A 22,413-nucleotide genomic window follows, 5' to 3' on the forward strand; every position below is an offset into this window, starting at 1 on the left:
AGCTGATGCTAATAATATTCATATGGAATTTCAAGATAATCTTGAAAAAAAACCCTCACATTTTCCAATTTCAAAAGTTAGTACAATGTAGCCACATTAATCAAGACAGCATGATACTGGCATATGAATAAATAGGCCAGTGGAATAGAATTGAGAGCCCAGGAATAGATCCATACATTTATGGTCAACTGATTTTCAATAAAGGTGCTAAGACCACTCCAAGGGGAAAGAATAGCCTTTCAATAAATGGTGCTAGGACAACTGGATTCCACATGTAAAAGAATTAATTCGGACTCCTATCTCACACTATACATAAAAATTAACTCAAAATAGATCAAAGATCTAAATGTAAGGGCTAAAACTATAAAAGTCTTATATAATAAAACATAGATGGAAATCTGTGTGATAGTGGATTAAGCAAGTTCCTTAAGTATGACATCAAATGCACAAGCAATCAATGAAAAATAGATTGATTGGACTTCATCAAAATTTAAAAATTTTGTGCGTCAAAGGACTTGTATTAGTTTCCTAGGGCTGTTGTTAACAAATTACCACAAACATAGTGGCTGAAAACAAAAGACATTTATTCTCTCACAGTTTTGAAGGCAGAAGCAAAATTAAGGTGTCAGCAGGGCCAGACTTCCTCCAAAGGCTCTAGGGGAGAATACTTCCTTGCCTCTTCCAGCTTCTGGTGGCTCCAGGGATTCCTTGGCTTATGGCACTATAACTCTAATCTCTGCCTACTCTTCACATGGCTTTCACCTCCTGTATCAAATCTCCCTTTCCCTTCTCTTATAAGAACATCAATGATTGTATTTAGGGCCCACCCTGAATCCAGAATTATTTCATCTTGAGATACTTAATTACATCTGCAAAGACCCTATTTCTAAACTAGATCATGTTCAAAGACACCTTTAGGACTTGGACATATCCTTTTGGTGGTCCCTATTCAAACAACAGGACATTATCAAGAAAGTAAACAACAAAAACTGCAAACAACCTGGTTAACAAAGTGGGCAAAAGACTTGATTAGACATTTCTCCAAAGAAGATACACAAATGGCCAATAAGTACATGAAAAGATGCTCAATATCACTAATCATTAGGGAAAAGCAAATCGAACCACAATGAGATACTACCTCATACTCATTAGGATGGCTCCTATCAAAAAGCCAGAAAATAGTAAGCGTTGGCAAGGATGTGGAGAAATTGGAATTCTTGGGCACTGCTAGTGCGAATGTAAAATGGTACGTGGAAAACAGTATGGCAGTTCCTCAAGAATATAAAAATGGAATTATCATATGATCCAGCAATTCCACCTCTGAGTATATACCTAAAAGAATCGAAAGCAGGGACATGAAAAGATATTTGTATACCCATCTTCATAGGAGCATTATTTATAATAGCCAAAAGGTAGAAGCAATTTAAGTGTCTATTAATGGATGAATACACAAACAAGATGTGGTATATACATACAATAGAATATTATTTGGCATTCTGACATATGCTACAACATGGATAAACCTTAAGGACATTATGATAAGTGAAATAAGCCAGCCACAAAAGGACAAATACTGTATGATTCTACTTCTATGAGGCACCTAGAGTAGTCATACTCATAGGAACAGAAAGTAGAATGGTGGTTGCCAGGGGCTTGGCAGAGAGGTAATGGGAAGTTATTGTTTAACGAGTATAGTATTACAGTTTTGCAAGACAAAGAGAGTTCTGTGGATGGATGGCGGTGATGCTTGCGACAATGTGAATGTACTTAATGCCACTTATGTACTAATGTACATTCAAAAATGGTTAAGATGATACATTTTATATTATGTGTATTATTTTTTTAAATGAAGGTATAAGAACTTCAGAGTAAGGTAAATGAAGAATAGAAAAAAGGGGAAGTCACAAAAATGTCTTATCTCGATAAAGGAGAGATCAAAATGTGTTTAAATGTATAGATTTAAATTAATGATTATAGTACTAAATACTTGCCAAAGGTAATTATGGCTGATTTTCTACTAATAAATTAATGATTACTGCAATTAAAGAGAAAGATAAAAAGACAATCCACAGAATGGGAGAAAAGAAAGTCCAGTATCTAGAATACATAAAGAACTCTTACAATTCAACATTAAAAAGACCCAATTTAAAATGGCAAAGGACTTGCACAGAACTTTTTTTTTTTTAAGGCCTCGTCATGCAGCTTGCTGGACCTTAGTTCCCCAACCAGGGATCGAACCCGGGCTCCCTGCAGTGGAAGTGCAGAGTCCTAACCACTGGATCACCAGGGAATTCCCCAGACATTTCTTTTCTTTTTTGTTTAAATTAATTAATTTATTTATTTTTGGCTGCTTTGGGTCTTTGTTGCTGCATGTGGGCTTCCTTCTAGCTGCAGCAAACTGGGGCTACGCTCTGTTGCAGTGCTTGGGCTTCTCGTTGTTGTGGCTTCCCTTGTTGTGGAGCATGGGCTCTAGGTGTGTGGGCTTCAGTAGTTGTGGCACATGGGCTCAGTAGTTGTGGCTTGCGGGTTCTACAGCGCAGGCTCAGTAGTTGCAGCGCACGGACTTAGCTGCTCCACGGCATGTGGGATCTTCCCGGACCAGGGCTTGAACCCGTGTCCCCTGCAATTGGCAGGTGGATTCTTAACCACTATGCCACCAGGGAAGCCCTCCCCAGACATTTCTTTAAAGAAGGTACACAAATGGCCCATAAACACATGAAAAAATGGTCAGCATTACTGGTCATTAGGGAAATGCGAATTAAATAACAATGAGATATCACTTCACATCCACTAGGATGGCTATAATCAAAATGACGGACAACAACAAGTGTTGGTGAGGCTGTAGGAAATTAGAACCCTTATACATAGCTGGTGGGAATGTAAAATGATGCAGCTGCCATGGAAAGCAATTTAGTAGTTCCTTAAAAATGTAAACACAGAGTTACCACATAACCCAGTAATTCCACTCCTAGATATATACCCAAGAGAACTGAAAACAAATCTACACAAAATCTTGCATTTGAACATTAAAAGCAGCATTACTCATATAAGCTCCAAAGCTGAAACAACCCAATTTTATCCATAAACTGATGGATAAATAAGATGTAGTCTAGCCATACAATGGAATATTATTCAGTCATAAAAATAAACAAAGCATTATTACCTGCTATAGTGTGAATGAATCCAGAAAATACTGTGTTAAGAGAAAAAAACCAGTCATGAAGGCCCACATATTATACAATTCCATTTATATGAAATGTTCAGAATAGGCAAATCTATAGAGACTCAAAGTAGATTAGTGGTTGCCTTGGACTGGGGTTAGAGAGTGTGCAAGGATGGGGAATGACTGCTAATGAGTTTCTTTTGCAGATGACACAAAGTTCTAAAATTAGATGGTGATGATGGTGACAGAACCCTTTGAATACACTTAAAAAACATTGAATTGTATACTTTGAACGAATTGTATGGTATTTGAATTATATCTCAACAAAGCCGGTAAAAAAATTTTTTTAATGGAAAAGCTTATTCTATGCTAACAGTAATCAAAAGGAAGCTAGAGGGACTATATTAACATCAAAGTAAACTTCAGAGTAAAGAATATTGCTTGAAATAAAGAAGGTCATTTCAAACCAAGAAAGCAGCAGATTTACGAATAGGATACAACAATCCTATCCACTTATACCCCTAATAACATAGCTTCAAAATATATACTAAAGGAAAAACTAATAGAACTGCAATGAGAAACAGTCAAATCTACAATTATGGATGGGGATTTCAACATTCTCTCTCAATAACTGATAGAACAAATAGAAAATCAGTAAAGACATAGAAGACTAACAATACAATAAACCAATTTGATTTAATGGTCATTTATAGACCCAACAAAAACAGAACATATATTCTTTTCAAGTGAACACAGAATATGTACAAGGATGGACCACATTCAGGGCCATAAAACAAGACTTAAAAAATTGAAAAGAGGGCTTCCCGGGTGGTACAGTGGTTGAGAGTCCGCCTGTCGATGCAGGGGACACGGGTTTGTGCCCTGGTCCGGGAGGATCCCACATGCCATGCAGCGCCTGGGCCTGTGAGCCATGGCCGCTGAGCCTGCGCGTCTGGAGCCTGTGCTCCGCAACGGGAGAGGCCACAACAGTGAGAGGCCCACGTACCGCAAAAAAAAAAAAAAAATTGAAAAGATTTAAGTCATACAAAGTATGTTCTTGGATCAGAGTGGAATTAAATTAGAAATCAAATTTCTGAAAAATATGCATTTGGAAACTACATAGTACACTTCTCAATAACTTATGGGTTAAAGGGAAATAGGAAGTATTTTGAACTAAATGAAAATGGAAACACAACATATCAAAACGTATGTGCTACAGCTAATGTGGTACTTAAAGGGAAATTTGTAACATTAAGTGCCTATATAAGAAAAGAAGAAAGGTCTCAGACTAGTGACCTCAGCTACCACCTTATGAAACTAGAAAAAGGAGAACAAACAAAATCCAAAGTAAGCAGAAGAAAAGAATTAATAAAGTTTAGAGCATAAAATGATGAAATAGAAAAAAACAAAATGACAGAGAAAAATAAATGAAACCAAACTGATAAACTCTTAGCCAGATTTATTAGGAAAAAAAAAAAGGCTGGGAGTGGAGAAGACAAAAATTACACAAAATATCAGGAATAAGAGAGGGACATCACCAAAGATTCTTACAGACATTGAAAAGATTAGAGAATATTATGAAACTTATGCCAATAAATTTGATTACTTACATGAAATGAAAACACTTCTTAATAGACACAAACAACCAAAGTTTTCTCAAAAAGAAATAACATAATATGAATAGCACTACATCTAAGGAAGAAATTGAATTTGTAGTTAAAAACCTTTCCATAAAGAAAATTACAGGTCCAGATGGCTTCACTGGTGAATTCTACCAAACAAATTCTAGAAAATTAAAAAGGAGGAAATAACTCCCAACTTATTCTGTGGCTAGCATAACACTATTACCAAAATCAGACAAATTTCAAGAAAAGAACACTACAGACCAATATTCCTCATTAACATAGATATAAAAAAATCTAAACAAAATATTAGCAAATTGAATCCAACAATATTTAACAGGATAATAAATTAGAACCAAGTGGGCTTTATCCCAGGAATGCAAGATTGGTTTAACACTCAACAATCAAGTGATGTTTTGTTTTACCATATTAACAAATTAAAAAAGAAAAACCCTGTTCACAGCAGCACTATTTACAATAGCCAAGACATAGAAGCAACCTCAACATCCATTAACAGATGAATGGATAAAGAAGATGTGATATACATACATCACAGAATGGAATACCACTCAGCCATAAAAAAAGAATGAAATAATGCCACTTGCAGCAACATGAATGGACTGAGAGATGATCACACTAGTGAAGTACAGAGAAAGACAAATATCATATGGTATCACTTATACATGGAATATAAAAAAAAAAAGATACAAATGAGCTTATTTACAAAACAGAAACAGACTCACAGACATAGAAAATAAACTTATGGTTACCAAAGGGGAAAGGTGGGGGAGGGATAAATTAGGAGTTTGGGATTAGCAGATACAAACTACTATATATAAAATAGATAAACAACAAGGCCCTGCTGTATAGCACAGGGAACTATATTCAGTATCTTGTAATAAACTCTAAAGGAAAAGAATCTAAAAAGAATATATATATATATATATATATATATATATATATCACTGCTGTACACCAGAAACTAACACAACATTGTAAATCAACTACAATTAAAAAAAAAAGTGAGAAAGCACTTAGAAAGTTAAAAAGAAATACTAGCAATGATCAACCAGAAATTGAAATTAGAAAACAAAGCCATTTACAATAGAATAAAGAAATATGAAATATTTAGAGATAAATCTTATGAAGGACTGTGCGAGACTGGTACATTGGTTGCCTGTACCACTGAATGGGTGGGTAGGGGAGAATACAAACCAGTACAAGGAAACTTCTGAGGGTAATGACTGAGGTAAGGGTTTCACAGGTACATCAAATGTTCATCCAAATCTATCAAATTGTACACTTTAATATTTGCAACTTTTTATATGCCAATTATACCTCAATAAAGCTTTAAAAAATAAAACCATATAAGAAACCATATAAAGCACTGGATGAAAACATGGGTAAATTCTTTTATAACTTGGGTGTAGAAAAACTGTCCTAAGACAGAAGACACAAATTCTTGAAGCAATACCAAAAAGATGGATAAATTTTATTACACAAAAATCTTCCACATGGCGTGCGCACACACACGCACACACCATAAAGAAAGTAAAAATACAAATTACAACTTCAGGAAAACATCCGAAACTATATCACAGACAAAGGGTTAATATCTCCAGTATATAAAAGACTCCTAAAAATAAAGAAAAAGACCAATCACGCCACAGAAAAATGGGTTAGAGATAAAAGATGATCAACTTTGCCTATAAAAGAAAAGCAAATTAAACTACACTGGGATACCATTTCTATCTATCAGATTGGCATAAAATCCAAATGTCTGACCACATACTGTGTTGGAGAGTCTCTGGGAAAACAGGCACACTTATACCTTACTGATGGAAATTCAAAATGGCACAGCTCCTATGGAAGAAAATTTGATAATATCTAGCAAAATTACAAAACCATATACATTTTGGTCCAGTGATTTCAGTTCTAAGAATCTAGCTTAAAGATACACTGGCAAAAATGTAAAAAGCCCAAGCCATTTTACTGCACTACTATCTGTAATACAAAGATTGAAAATAACTAAAATGTCCATCAAGAGGGAACTGGTTGAACATGATTGGTCTGTACAACACAACACAGATGTAAAAAGAAATAGATTATGTATACAGTTGTTCTTCAGAATCTGTGGGTGATTGGTTCTAGGACACCCCCCACCCCCATGGATACCAAAATCTGTGGATGCTCAAGTCCCTCAGATTATAAAATGGCTTAGTACAGCTGGTCCTCTGCATCCAAGGATGCTGAACCTGTGGATATGGAGGACTGACTATATATTCTTACGGAGTGATTTGAAGGATACATTGTTATTTGAAAATTGCAAGGTGGAGAAAATGTATACTGTATGTTACTATTTATCTAATGGGGATAGGAATATCTATGTAGTCGCTTATATTTTTAAACAAAGAAGGATAAGCCATTTAAAAACACAAAGATTATCCAGAAGGAGAGGGGGAGAAATAGGGTAGAGGAGACGGGGAGCTTCTCTGAATACTTCTGGTTTTGTAGATCTGACTTTGGAACCATATAACTATTTTCTACAAAAATTAAATTAAAAACAAAGGAATTCCTAACACTTGAAAACAAAATGAAGCAAATGAATCTAATTGTATAGAACTGATAGCATGACCACACAGAGAAGACCAATTCCAAGTTACTGTTAAGTAATTAGCACTGATTCATTTGTTATTTTAAAACTGTTTTGTGTGTAGTATGGAGTAAAGCAAATGAGTAATCATACTTGTTGTTTAAAACAGGACCTTGGGCACCAGAGAAAGAAAATTCATATGTAGGATAAATGAGGTTAAAGAAAAATCCTGTAGTGCAATATCTTAACTGGATATATCAGTCTGACCTTATATCTTATCTGAATTGATATGACTTCCTGGTGATCTGTACATTTCAAACACACCCACACACCCACACCCACACCCACACCCACACAAACAATGTATGTATTCCCTAGTTTGCCCAATAAAAAGACCTAGAAACAATTAACAACCTAATAATAATAAGCATCTCTAGTACCCAGATCATGGTCTCTTAACACCACTTTGCCCTAAAGGAACTAGAGAGAAATGGCTGATTCTAAGCATGGGATAAGCAATGTGAAGGATGATCATGACACATCTTCACAGCAGAAAGCAAGAGCACTATCAACTATTACCAGGGTCTCGTCAAAAGGATTTGACATGTCAAGTTGAAAGCGATTCCAACAGCCAAAAATAAGACATGTGTACAATAAGAATAATAACTGTCAATGGATCAAAAGATACCAAACAGGCTTACACTGTAAGTTTATAAAGATACAAAAACAAAATACCCTCCAAAACCCCGAACTGATCACGTATATAAGACTGTAGAACATAGATTATTTGAAAAATGGGAAATAAAGGACAAGAAACATCCTGACTTTCTATTGTGAACTAGAGCTCAGAATAACTGAGTTGTTGAATAGCAGTTTTCTCTTTATAGAAGTTTTTCAGTTAATAAGTGAAGAAGGAATGATAAAATTTCACTGTTTTATAATGGATCTAGGTAATGATCAAAGGGTGCTATCATCACAAGAAGATAAATAAGGCTCTATACGACTTTTGATGGAGGCATACAACGTTGTCTATGAAATATTATTTTGTTAACTGTGGTAAAATATATAACATAAAACTTACTATCTTAACAATTTTTAAGTGTACCGTTCACTACTGTTAACTATACTCACATTGCTGTGCAACCCATCTCCAGAACTCTGCCATTTTGCAAAACTGAAACTCTATATCCATTAAACTCATTAAACAGCAACTCCTCATTTTTCCTTCCCCTAGCCTCTGGCAACTACCATTCTAGTAGTCTATTTGACTACTTTAGGCACCCCATATAAGTGGAATCAGACAGTATTTGTCCTTTTGTGACTGGCTTATTTTACTTATCATGATATCTTCATAGTTCATCAATGTTGCAGCACGTGTCACAATTTCCTTCTTTTTTAAGGCCGTATAATATTCCATCACATGTATTGGGCTGGCCAAAAAGTTAGTTCAGATTTTTCCATAAGATGTTATGGAGGGACTTCCCTGGTGGCACAGTGGTTAAGCATCCGCCTGCCAATGCAGGGGACATGGGTTCGAGCCCTGGTCCGGGAAGATCCCACATGCCGCGGAGCAACTAAGCCCATGAGCCACAATTACCAAGCCTGCGCTCTAGAGCCCACAAGCCACAACTACTGAGCCCACGTGCCACAACTCTTGAAGCCCACACGCCTAGAGCCCATGCTCCGCAACAAGAGAAGCCACCGCAATGAGAAGCCCACGCACCGCAACGAAGAGTAGCCCCCACTCACTGCAACTAGAGAAAGCCTGCACGCAGCAATGAAGACCCAACAAGCCAAAAATAAATAATAAATAAATAAATAAATTTATTAAAAAAAAAAGACGTTCTGGAAAAACCTGAATGAACTTTTTGGCCAACCCAAGATATGCCACATTTTGTTTATTTATTCATCTGTCCATGGACACTTGGGTTACTTCCACCTTTTGCCTATTGTGAATAATGCTGCTATGGATATGGGTATAGAATTATTTGTTCAAGACCCTGCTTTCAATTCTTTTGATCTGTAAAGTATTATTGGGGGAGAAAAAAAGAGGAAACCTGGGTCTGATGAAACTTCGAGATCTGACTACCTATTTATATTTACAGAGAATACAGGAGACTGAAGAACATATCAAATAACACCACAGGAATACAATCAGCAAAACAGACCCTCTTTCTTCAATAGATAAACTGCAGTGGGGAAAAAAAGGATGGAAAGGAAAGCAATAAATTAAAAGTGAGAGAAACTTAAGAAACCTATCAATCAATTGTAATATATGAACCTTACTTAGATTCTGATTTAACAAATCAAGTGTAAAAAAAGAGAAATTTAAAAATCAGGGAAATTTGAATATTTTATATGAAGAAATGATCAATGATTTTTTAAGATATGATGATGTCTAAAAAGAATCTATATTCTTTAGAGATACATACTGACTTATTTAGGAGTGAAATGACATATTTGGGAACTCTTTAAAAATAATCCGAGATGTGGGACTTCCCCGGTGGTGCAGTGGATAAGACTCTGTGCTCCTAATGCAGGGGGCCCGGGTTGAATCCCTGGTCAGGGAACTAGATCCCACATGCATGCCACAACTAAGAGTTTGCATGCCACAACTAAGGAGCTGGCAAGCAGCAATTAAGGAGTCCTGGAGCCACAACTAAGGAGCCCACCTGCCGCAACTAAGGAGTCCATGTGCTGCAACTAAGGAGCTGGCGAGCTGCAACTAAGACCTGGCGCAACCAAATAAATAAATAAATAAGAATGCCAACTCTTTAAAAAAATAATAATAATAATCTGAAAAGTGGGGATAGGGATTGTGAGGGAGGACTGGTAAGGCTACAGTGAAACACTGATGGCAAAGATTTGAAAATTGTTAAAACTAGTTTGCATAGGACTCTACTTTTGTATGGTTTGAAATTTTCCATAATAAAGCTTAAAAAAAAAAACCAAAACTCTGACTCACTAATTTGCAACCTTTTCCATGAGAAAACTACCACTATTTCAGTTCAACACACTGTTCTTAGAATAAGGAATTTTTTTGTTTTAAAGGAAAGTCACAAACCAATGTAAGAAACAACATCCCTGATAAATAGTTGCAGTCAAAATGATTAGTTGTCATGGAACCTTTTTTTTTTTTACTTCCTAAGAGAAATATCACATTTTAGTTCATTTAGTCCAAATATTCTATTCAATACTCAATGTAAAAATAATAAATGAGAACTAAAAAGGCAAACAGTCACACCCAAACTACCATCTTGTTCTTGGGATGTTTTGAACCATTTACATATTGTCTAAAGACAAAATGTTGAAGAAAAAAAAAACCTAACCTTTGATTTTACATAAATTGAATTATGCTATTTAGAAAAAAAACTGAACTTAGTATTTTTATTTAACCCTTACATTAGTACTGTTACTAAATATTAGAAATACAAATTCAATTTAAAGATTTGAATAAAAAGCTTTCAGGAAATATACATTACTTCTTTTATGTGAATAACTCTCGCACCAAAATGTGAGAATTACATAACTAGCAAGTTTGTAGAAGGGAAAGATAGTTAAACAGGGAGAAAGGTAGCCAAAAAAGATCTGGGGACTTCCTTGGCGGTCCAGTGGTTAAGACTCCGCCCTTCCACTGCAGGGGACACAGGCTGATCCCCGGTAGGGGAACTAAGAACCTACATGCCGTGCCGTACTGGGCGGCCAAAAAACAACAACAACAACAAAAACTGAATTGTAATATCTACTATCCCTAGTTTCAGATATTAAGAATTAAATGAAATTTCATGGTCATACATGCAAAAACATAAAAATGTTTTAATTCCTTTTGATTCATATCTACTTCAAATATAAAACCCCAATTGAATTTCTGTCCCTAAACAAATGCAGTATCTAAAAACATACACAGAATCATAGGAATAACAATGTTTAACCTTACCTGAAAAAGATCCAAAAGAGGCTTCCAAGAGAGCATTAAGACTGCTGCTCTGTTGATGGTTTTGGGAATTTCAGAATAAAACAGTGTATTTTCTCTGTTCTCACCAGACATAGCTATAAAAGGAAACAATCATTTTTTGTTATTTTAAAAAATAGCAATCTACCACAATTGTAGTAGTAAGTATATAATGCCTTCTATATACTGCAAAATTTTGTACTCTATGGAACCTATAATGAATGTTAACAAGTAGGAGATGCACATGCCATATGCCACGGTAATTTTCTTCAGTAAAACCCAGGCTCCCAGAAGAATCCTCAGGTTTCCTTTTGATATTCAAATTTTAGTCCCTCTCAAAACAAAACATAAAAGTGTATAAGATGATGTAAGGATAAGTGTCACTTTTAGTTTTTTTTTTTTTAATTGTTAGTGTCTTACAAGTTGGCAATAGACTCATTAGATTCCAAATGGGGGTACTTTGTGACAACTTCAGAATACCAAGCTCCTTCTTTTTATGAATCATTTAAAATATTTGCTTAGAAATATACATAGGTCTAACAATTTGAGTTCTTCTTCACTATAAATGTTCTACCACTATAATCACTAATAAGTTTCAAATGAAAGTACATTCATATTAAAACAACATAGAATCTGATATCTGATTTGTTAAAAGTCTCTTTATCCTTTATTCGAGAATTGTGAAAGAAAGAGGTCTACACTGAGAAGAAGATAGGTCTATTCTGTGAAATCATACAATAACTGAATGGGAAGATCACAGCAATGTAGAATAAACTACATACCAAAGTGAAGTAAAAGAAATACAACATGGTTATGAAGAGGTGAACCAAAGAAAACTCCAAGTAAAACAAAGTCCTTCTACTCTAAAAGGTGCTAGAAAGGTATCACTTCCAAAAAAGCTAGGGGAGAGTGAAGGAAAGAGAAAATAAATCACACAGGAAGAACAAAAACTCTCTCTAGTGGAACAAATCCTCAGCCTTGTGTTTCTGATAATGGCAGAGAAGGCAGTCTGTGGAAAGGCATGGTAACTTCCACGCTAACCCTTGCAAAGGTGGGGGATGACTCCCCAAATACCCACAGATTCCTTTATCCCTTTATTATCCTAAACTTTTCTTAAACCTTTCTTAGTTTGTGTTGCCTTTTGGAGTAAAAAGTCAGGTATCAGCTGATATTTACTTCAGCACTTAGTTTTGCCTTAGATCTATTTTGTACATTCCAGAGTTACTTTGTTACATAATTCTTAAGACTGTAGTCACTTATCCATACCATTCATAATCTTACAAAATATGATCATAGCCTCCTTAAGCCTTTTCCTTCTAAGAGCTTTCAACCTGCAAATATGAAAAAGCTGGTTCTCATCTACCCTCAAATGACAGCCATCCACAATCACTTCAAATGCTCCTCTTAAAACTGCTCCTTGTTCCATAATGCCTTCCTTGGCTTCAACCTTGACCAATAAAAATTTCCAACGCATTCTATGTACACACACATCAGTTCTGTATAAACACAAAATGACCTTTTCCCATTGTTTCTTTCCTGTTGACACACTGCTATTTATTGGTGTCCGAAGTATATTAAAATTTCTGAAACAACAGATTTACATGGAAAAATATTAATATTCAGATGGATATAAAAGACTTGAGCAAATGAAATGGCATACAACTTTCTTGAAAAGCTCAATATTTTATAAAGATTGTCAATTTTCCTAACTTCATCTATGAATATAATGTAATCCTAAAACAGTATAAATAGGATTGGGAGAAAGGAGCTCTAAACTAATTTTAAGTTCTCACAGAAAAACAAGCAAACAAAAATAATCAAGAAAAGTATGAAAAAGAGTGGTGAAGGGTGACTAGTACTATAAAATAGTAAAACATCTAAAGTTACGATAAAAATAATAATAGTAACAGCAGCATAACATTGGCACTTGATTTGACAGACAGATCAATGGAACAAAACGAAGTCCAAAGTAAATAAAGATTTCAAAAAATATAATTTGGAGCCGAGAAAGCCTTTCTAGATGTGATGCAAAACTACATAAAAAGTAAAAATTTAACTACCAAAAAAAAAAAAATCACAGATTTCTACAGAAGGGCAAAAGGCACTAAAGGCAAAAGACATTAAATCTCAGGGAAAAATACTACAATGGGTTATTCCCTTCTTGTACAAAAAAGTGCTTTATGTCAATAAGAAAAGCACCCACAACCCAATAAAAAATAGACAATGGGGCTTCCCTGGTGGCGCAGTGGTTGAGAGTCCGCCTGCCGATGCAAGGGACACGGGTTCGTGCCCCGATCCCGGAGGATCCCACGTGCCGCGGAGCGGCTGGGCCCGCGAGCCGTGGCCGCGGAGCCTGTGTGTCCGGAGCCTGTGCTCCGCAGCGGGAGGGGCCACAGCAGTGAGAGGCCCGCGTACAGCAAAAAAAAAAAAAAAAAAATAGACAATGATTACAAACAGATCCGTCACAGAAAAAGAAATACAAACGCCTTGTAAATATGGGAAAGGATGCTCAACCTCACTCATAAGAAAATTAAAACTACAATGAAATATGGGGATATAATGTACAGCAATACCATATTGCATATTTGAAAGTTGCTAAGAGAATAAATCTTAAATGTTCTCATCACAAGAAAATTTTTTATTAACTATATGTATGGTGACAGATGTTAACTAGACTTACTGTAGTGATCATTTCACAATGTATATAAATATCGAATCATTATGTTGTACACATGAAACTAATATAATGTTATATGTTAATTAAAAAAACAATAATAATTAAAAAAAAATTACAGTGAGGAACTGCTGTTCACCAATCAGACTGGGAAAGATAAAAAGAAGTTTTATTACTCACAATTGGTACAGGTGTAGAGAAATACATACTCTGAGACAACGCTGGCAGGGATGTAAACTCTATAACCTCAATGGAGGGGCAATTTGGCAATATCAATACAAATTCAGAATCTGTACACCTTTTGTCCCAATAATTCCACTCTTTGGAATTAGTCCTATTAAGTACAAAAATGATCTAATACAGTTATATCTGCTCCCTTATTTTTTGTTAATACCAAAACAGAAAAACCTAAATGCCCATTACTAGAGGCCTGGTTAAGTAAAAGATGGCACAATTATACAATGGAATACTCTGGAGTTACTTAAAAAAAAATGAATCTACAATTACTAATGTGGACTCATGCAGAGAATATCTCTTTAAAAAAAAATTGTCAAACAGATTTGGAGGAGGGGAGAAAACCTATTGTTAAAAACTTAATAAACGAAGGCACATTAGCCGGTCGGCCCTCAAACACATCTCTGGCTATTCAGCCCTTCCTTTCCCACCCAACCCCTAGCTGTGGGACTCAACTCAGGCCTCAGTTCCTCCAGTGTTCCCGTCTCTCACATCCTTTCTTCCTTATTCTAACAACCATTCATTCCCTTCAGGCTCTGGGTTAGGAAAATAAAATAGCGTGACTACAGAAAGGAAACTCCAAAATTTATGGGCTTGTGATTCCATTTCAACTATTGTACTGGGAGTGAAATCCCTTTCTTTAAGCAGTTTTAATGGTTAATTCATAAACATTTTTGTGAGACATTTGTTTATAGTTAAGAATTATGGATGGTATGGCTATAATTTTTAACTATTATACTAAATATAAGGGTTCCCCCCCTAATTGTGCCCAAACTCTCTTCCAACCAAGCTGCCTGATTTAGCAAGTATGGATGGGCTTTTCTTATATTGCTTCTCCAATCTGAGGAAAGTCTGACTTTCTGCCTCCGAAAAAAACCATAGCATAAGTTTCTTGAGAGAGATATATATATATTTCCTACTCAGATGACTTACCTAAATATTTTAGCATCATCTCAATAAATGTGCTCAATGAGCGACAATTAATGAATAGGCCTTTGGGACTTAAGCTAATACAAATAATAATTACCAGTTGGTGAATGCTAGGCAGCACACTATAATTTACAACTATTATTTCCAATCCTAAAAAATAATACTGTAATGAAGACAGCTGCTTGGGGGATAGGAATGGGGTCTACAAATTTTTTTTCTTTCCCTTTTTAGTTTCCTTCCTCAAACTAGCCATAGTACAATAAAACTTGGTTTGGCTGTACAAGAACAGTATTGTGTTTCTTAATATTTGTTTAAGTTGGAAATGTTTTCATGTAAAATGTTTAATACTTAAGACAATCCTATGAGATAAACATTAACCTTCATTTGATAGATGAGGAAATTGAGACCCACAGGGTAAACAAGTCAGCAAAGAGAGGATACCAGAGCCTAGGCTTCTGATTCCAAGACTAGCTCTTTACCCACTGCCCTGTGTCTATAGATGTGCTAGGTTAGTCATTTCTTTCAATACTAAGCTGTGCCTAAGCATGATAGTTGCTCAGGATTTACTACCTATTCCTTTTACAACATCTTAGTAAGTATTTAAGGTGCATAAACAAACAAAGAAACAAAAATGTCAATCAGTGGTATCGTACATTTAATGAAGACAGACCTTAAACCTGGAGTGAATGGGCTCAGGAAGAAGAGACCAAAACCAGCCTTGGTTTAAAAAAATGAAAGCAGTAGCTGTTGAGAGCGGGAACAAACTACTGTTTTTATTATTTGTGTTCCTAATATGACCATTCCTAAGGAAAGGCACTTTGAACTAGCTTTAGGAAGAAGTAATATCTGGCATCTTTACTTTGAAAGTAAGATCAGATCAATTCATGATTTGTTATGTGCAAATAAAAATCAAGTTAATGGGACAAAACAAAATGAAAACAGCACCAAAACTGAAGTTCTTCTAATTATTATTTTTTCCTTTGGTGGAACCATCACTGATTCATTCACTTATTTATTCACCAAAATTTGAGTGCCAATTGCATCCAGCCTGTTTGAATTAAGAAAGCATTTCCTTTCAGAAACTATGACTTCATACTCACCAAGGTAATAGATCCTGTCCGAATGAGGCCCATCTGGATCATTCCTCTTCACAAACATAAAATCATGTGGTGCCTTAGCCATCATGTAGCCATGGTATTTTCTGGTATCAGCAAGCAGCTTTCTAAGCTGACTCCAGGAATATCGCTCAACATAAAACGGCTCCAATTTAGGCCGATCCTGTGATTCAATATTCTCCTCACACTCTGCAGTTTCAAAGATCTCAACACCAAGCTGTTCTGTTTCCATCGCTGCTGCCATGTTGCATTTTCCTAGAAAAATAAGGCACATGAAGTTCACAGGTCTGCCTTCTCTTATATTAATCAGAATGACAGTCTGATAGGGCTCCCCAACCCCCCAAAAAAGGGGAAAAAATGCTTTTCAGTACAGTTGCAATTAAACTTCATAAGAAAAGCAATAGCTCCCCCTTTCCTTTAAAAATGAGATTAAAAAAAAATTGAGGTCATGTCTATTTCACAGTTGACTATAAATCTCTTGGGGAACTTTTATAAAAGGCTCTCCTTAGGTATCTCTTGCCAAAATTCCTTTTTCTTTCCCACACTGGAAGGAAACGGGCCATATGCCAGTTGGCTGCTATGTTCCTTCAAAGAGCATGTCAATAGTGAAGCTAAATGTGCCAAGGGAGTTAAGTGTTTTTGCACTTAAAAAAAGTAACTCATTTGATAAATGTGGACTTCTTCAGAGAACAGAAATAATCATGACCAATTAGAACAGTTATAAAATTGTGGCAAACAATGTACTTCTAATAACCTTTCTAGGGAGCTTACTCAAGATAATATAAATACTGTTTCCTTTTAAATGAGACTCCAAACAACAAAAGACCTAACTGGCTGGTACATTTTTTCTTTGTCTTTTGCTCTTGCCTAGACATCACTATCTGATGATCCCCTGTGTAACTCTATACTATAAGGAATTTATGTGACTATTACTACAGATTATAAAACTTCTATGATTAAATGAGGAGAAAAAAGTGGCTTTAGTTGTCGTTTATGCACAAAACATTTAATGTTTGTAATATCAATATTTTGATAAAAGTCCAAACCCAATTTACGACTTCAACCCCAAAACAGTATTAAGATTTCATCTACTAATGGTGTATCTTTCATTTTACAAATCCAGAAGAGGATATTTTTTTCCTTTATCTATTTCAATATTTAAATGTAACAGGTGCAAAGTATCAGAGAAAATAACAAGAAGTGTTATTATAAGCCACTGTATGATATTCTGACATGCATTATTCATAACACTACCAAAAAGGAGCAACATAAACAAAAATTCTGGGGCAACCTGCTCTTTTTGAACTAATAAATGTCCAAAACATGTGGACTTAGGAGATAAACTATATTGCATTTGTGTAACCAATTCACATAATTATTAACTACTTCTACAACAAAAATCAATACATGGCTGTATTTTAACATGATGTCTTTTTTAAACCTTGACTTCACAGGTTAACAGGAGTTCGTGGTAAAAACTACCAACCACAGAGAAAAAGTCATTAGCAGGTATGGGTTGTGAATTAGTCCATCAGGTGTGCTGGTGTGCTGTATGGCATTCAAAAGGAACAGAACTGTGAGGCCACGGCCACAATATTGTGTCTTTTTTCAGGCTACAGTGAACTACACTACCGTTTTCAATGTAACAGTAGCAAGAGCAGCCAGAAAATCTACTGGAGAGTTCTATAGTAAACAACTTGTAATATTATTACAACTGGGCATTTACCTCCAATGATTAAAATCTAAACAGCTCAACAGAGGAAAAGTCATTTAGCTCAACTGGTATTCAGCATATTGATATTAAGTAGCAGTACATGACAGTAGTGGCTGTTTGCCCATCTAAAAGCTGGTGGAGGTCTGTTTTCTATCAAATGTGTCAATGGATCTAGTTTGATTCCTGACAGAGTAAGGGACAGGTGAGACAAGGAGATATACAAACTGGGCTCATTCTTCTCAACTCCCCTTGTGTTAAACTTGGAACTTCATCTCCAAACCACTGCTTGAAACAATAGAGCTTGGGGATGGAACAGGGAAGCTCAGACAGACTTCCCAAGCTTACTGCCCAGCTTCTTGAGTCATTATTTTGACATGTCTCTTACATAAAAGTTGCCATTACCTTGCACTTAAGCAAAACTATCTGGTATTCCTAAATTGTACTAGGTCCCTGGACTATTTCTCTGACTCTCTCTATACACACACACACACACACACACACACACACACACTACAGTTCAAATGACACTATTCTATATTTTATGGTCAATGTATATCCTGCATTTCCTAGGCTAGACCTGATATTACATAATTTTAGTAATTTACACAAATGTGTAACTAACTGATTTAATTTCCAGATTTCTGTAACACCTTACATACAAATACATTCTCAAAATATGTGACCCAAGTTTTCTACTTGTAAAAATTAGAAAATAGGTCAGTACATGTTCTCAGCACAGTGCATATATTTCACTGCCCCACCTACCTCTTCACTTAAGGCCCTTCCCTGGTGCCTACCTGATTGTATTTTCATCTGTTCAGATCTCTTCCACATTCAAAGAGATCTTTTTGAAGTGACTCAACTTCAAGCATAGATCCCTCTGCTCATCCTGCTCTCTTCTCACAGGAGTCTTTCCTTTTCTCACCATCCAATCCTGCTCACCAGGATAATGAAATAAGATATAAAGCTGCTGATCATTATTAAAATGGATCGTATGTGCCCAAAAAGATTAAACCTAGTCTCAAATAGTACTTGAAACTGATGCATATTCTTTTTGATATAATATACAATGCCTGAATTATCTTGTATCTGCACTTTAATTATGAAAATTATAAACTGATTTTATTTCAGAAATGTATAGCCCAATTTACTCCAAAGAATATCCAAACGGTAGTGTAAATCCTGACATCCGGATACACATTAAAAGGTAAATTATGGAAAAACATTTAAAAGTATAAAAGGCATACAGATGTGAGGTTACTCAGTGGCTACTGCAAATCTTCAAAAATGACAGATTCATAATAAAACTTATTTCTATGTGCCTGGTCCTGTTCTTCTGCCTTTTACATAATAACCAATTTGTATTATTTTACAGAATACATATTTAGCTGACTGGAAACAGAATAGACTCAATAGAATAACCACTAAGAACTACAGAGTCATTTTTGCAGAGGGAACTAACTTCCAGTTCTACCCATTTTCAGTGCATTCCATTTTTGCTTATTTCCTTTCCACGTATACTCTGAAAATAACTGAACTAGGTAACTTCTCTAGAAACGGAAGTGTTAAGTTTGTTGAAATTCTGGCTTAGTAAAAGAAGAAAAGCAGGGCCTGTGATTATACCTGTCACTTTGTTATCGGTTTTAATTCTGGGCTCTCGGAGCCCAGATAGGTGATGGAGAGAGATGTGGCTCAGTGGCAAATGGAGGGAAAAAAGTGAAGTTGTGCTAACACAGCAACAACGGACTACGATGTCAAGACACCTTCCCATTCACTAAGCCCCTCATTCAGAGAAGAGCACGTAGGGTTCGAAAATAGCTTCAGGACTCTTGAATTTGGACCCACTCAAATGTCATTCCTTAATTTTTAATCCAGGCGCCAGTCTGTCCACTTAAATACCCCAAGCCTCGTTGAAGCCTAGCTATTTCACTCGTCAGCTAGTTGAGAGGTTCATTATCACAAAGTGGGCAAAGATCTTGAAGGCTAGAATGCGGAAGAAGAGGAGAGGTGTAGCAGAGAATATTAAGAAGGGGGACTGGGGGGATGCCAAGTCTTAGAAGAAAAGTGAGAGGGAAGAGGTTTGGGAAAAAAAAAAAAAAAAAAAGGAAAGAAAAGCACCTATCCTGTGCCGGGTAGGTGAAATAGAATGAGAAGCGGCCAGTAAACAAGGAGGGAATCGACCTAAAGTGGGGAAGTAGAAAGAACACCAGCTGGGAAACCAGAAAATCTCAGTCCGAATCCGATCTGCCACAGTCGGACTTTAGGCAAATCCCTTCGCCTCTGTGGGCTTCCGTTTCTCATCTGTAAGCCCGGACAATACCCGGCTCCCAACCCCAGCAAGCCTCAATTAAGATAACGGACGTGGAAGTCCGGAGGCCAGCACCCAGCGCTCAAGGGGCGCCCAGTGAACGTTGGCTGACTCGGAATCTGAGAGCCTGGGCTTCCTCTTCCGGCAAGTGGGGCCCCGCCACCGGCTGTGGCCCGCGCAGGGCGGCGCGCCGGGTAAACCGCAGAGCGGGCTAACCGGGAGAATGCGCCGGGCGGTTCCTCCGTGAGGCGGAGAGGCCCGAGTGGGCTGGGGCGCAGGCCTCGCGGGCGAAGGGGAAGTAGAGGGGGCGGATACTGCACCTTCCCCCCCCGGCCCCGCCCGGACCGTCCTGACGCGCGCTAAGGACCGGGCCTGCGCCGCTTCATGCCGCGCGGCCTCCACTCCCGACCCGGGGGCAGCGGCCTCCTTGGCTACGGCGCCGGCGGTAACCGAAGCGGTGAACGCGGCACTTAAAGACGGCGGCGGCGGCGGCGGCGGCTCCAGCACTTCCGGTTTCTTGCGCGCTGCCCTCCAACGGGGGAAGGCGCAACGGGGCCAAGAAGAGCGCAGCTCTCTGTTCGGCGGGGTTCCCTTACGACAGTGCCATCTAGTGGCCGGAGGAGCGAACGAGGCGCGAGAAGGAAACTGGGCGGGGGTGGGGGACAGAGAAGAAATCCAGAAAGGGGCAGTAACTTGCTGGAAATCACAGGACGAACTGTGGCACGTCCGTACTCATCTATTTTTTTCCTTCGACAAATATATATGGAGTGCCTCCTATGTGCCAGGCAGAGCTGTAGACACTGAGATTAGAACACGGAGCAAGCCAGGCAAAAATCCCTGCCCCTTCATGGAGATGACATGGAGAAGGAAGGAGCAGGACCTTGGGGATTTTCTGGGTGTCTCACTGTTATGGTGGAAAGAAACCTGAACTTGGAGTCAGAAAGCTTGGCTCTAGTACTAACTAATGACCTTCAGCAGGTCAGTCTCTTTGAGCCATGGTTTCTTTATCTGTGAAAGAGATGTAATAACGTCACTTAATTGCACTTAACGAAAACCACGTGTGTCATACAAACACATAAAGATGAAGGAACTGGTGCCCAGGGCAGGGAAGTGAGTGGCTTGCTATTATCAGGACCAGAGGCAGGTCTCTTGACCCGCAATTTATTTCCTATTCTACACCATACATTGGCTGAGAGAAAGAGAAAAGGGGAGCCTCGGGAGATGACTGGGAAAGTGGAAGGTGTAGAACAAAACAGTGGACAAGCTGGGCCTTCCCTATTTTCTATTATTACAAGGAACCATTTGTCAGAGGTGTGTGTCATTAGGCTTTTTTGTAATAAAAGATCCATCTGGGTGCCATGTTCTACTCCTCAGTATGCAATTATTCACTCTGAGGTTAAATGAGTCTTTGCTCAGGCTTTTTTTTTTTTTCAGTTGAGTTCCTCTAAAAGTACAGTCATGTTTTCACTGGGATTCCTCTATGAATTTTGTGCAAATAAACAAACTCCCAAACAAAAAAAACACCCGAAAGTAGGTTTTAAGGCTTTGAATGCAGATGCACATGCTAACAAAGTACAATGAAACATCTTGCACTTCATTTCATTCATCCAAATGTTTACTGAATCTCTGCCATGTGCCTGTCACTGTTCCAAGCACTGGTGCTACAACAGTGAATAAAGTAAGCAAAATCCCTGACTTCCTGCAGTTTATATTTGAGTAAGAGGAAAAAGACCTCCCCAAAAGCAAATAAAAAATATATAATTTCATGGATTTAAAAAAACAAGCTCCAATAGATAATCGGCAAGGACCTACTGTATAGCACAGAGAACTCTGCTGAATACTCTGTAATAACCTAAATGGGAAAAGAATTTGAAAAAGAATAGAAATATGTATATGTATAACTGAATCACTTTGCTGTACACCTGAAATGAACACAACATTGTTAATCAACTATACTGCAATAAAAAATAAAAATTAAAAAAAGAGAGAGATTAACAGTAAACCTCAGGGGAAAACAAAACAAAACACCAAAAAAAAAAAAAAAAAAACAAGCTCCAGAGAGGTAAAGGATGTGCTGAAGTCATATGCCTAATGACAGACTGAACTAG

General features: G+C 37.1%; 1 protein-coding gene across 5 annotated transcripts in view; it reads right to left on the bottom strand.

Moving 5' to 3' along the window:
• Positions 1-20,821, bottom strand: part of DPP8 (dipeptidyl peptidase 8) — a 61,277-nt gene extending 40,456 nt beyond the window's left edge. For 2 of the 5 annotated variants that reach the window (XM_081228055.1, XM_081228059.1), the window contains exons 1-3: positions 18,795-20,821; positions 16,269-16,538; positions 11,316-11,428 (exon numbers count right to left, since the gene is read on the bottom strand). In XM_081228055.1, the coding sequence (XP_081084181.1) occupies positions 11,316-11,428; positions 16,269-16,538; positions 18,795-18,831 (420 nt within the window). In that variant the 5' untranslated portion in view covers positions 18,832-20,821. The remainder of the gene's footprint in view (positions 1-11,315; positions 11,429-16,268; positions 16,539-18,794) is intronic. The other 3 variants (XM_081228058.1, XM_081228057.1, XM_081228056.1) reach the window with 3 other exon arrangements.
• Positions 20,822-22,413: the final 1,592 nt, after the last annotated feature.

This window comes from Mesoplodon bidens (genome assembly GCF_964165515.1).
Source record: "Mesoplodon bidens genome assembly, chromosome: 3".
Classification (NCBI taxonomy): Eukaryota; Metazoa; Chordata; class Mammalia; order Artiodactyla; family Ziphiidae; genus Mesoplodon; species Mesoplodon bidens.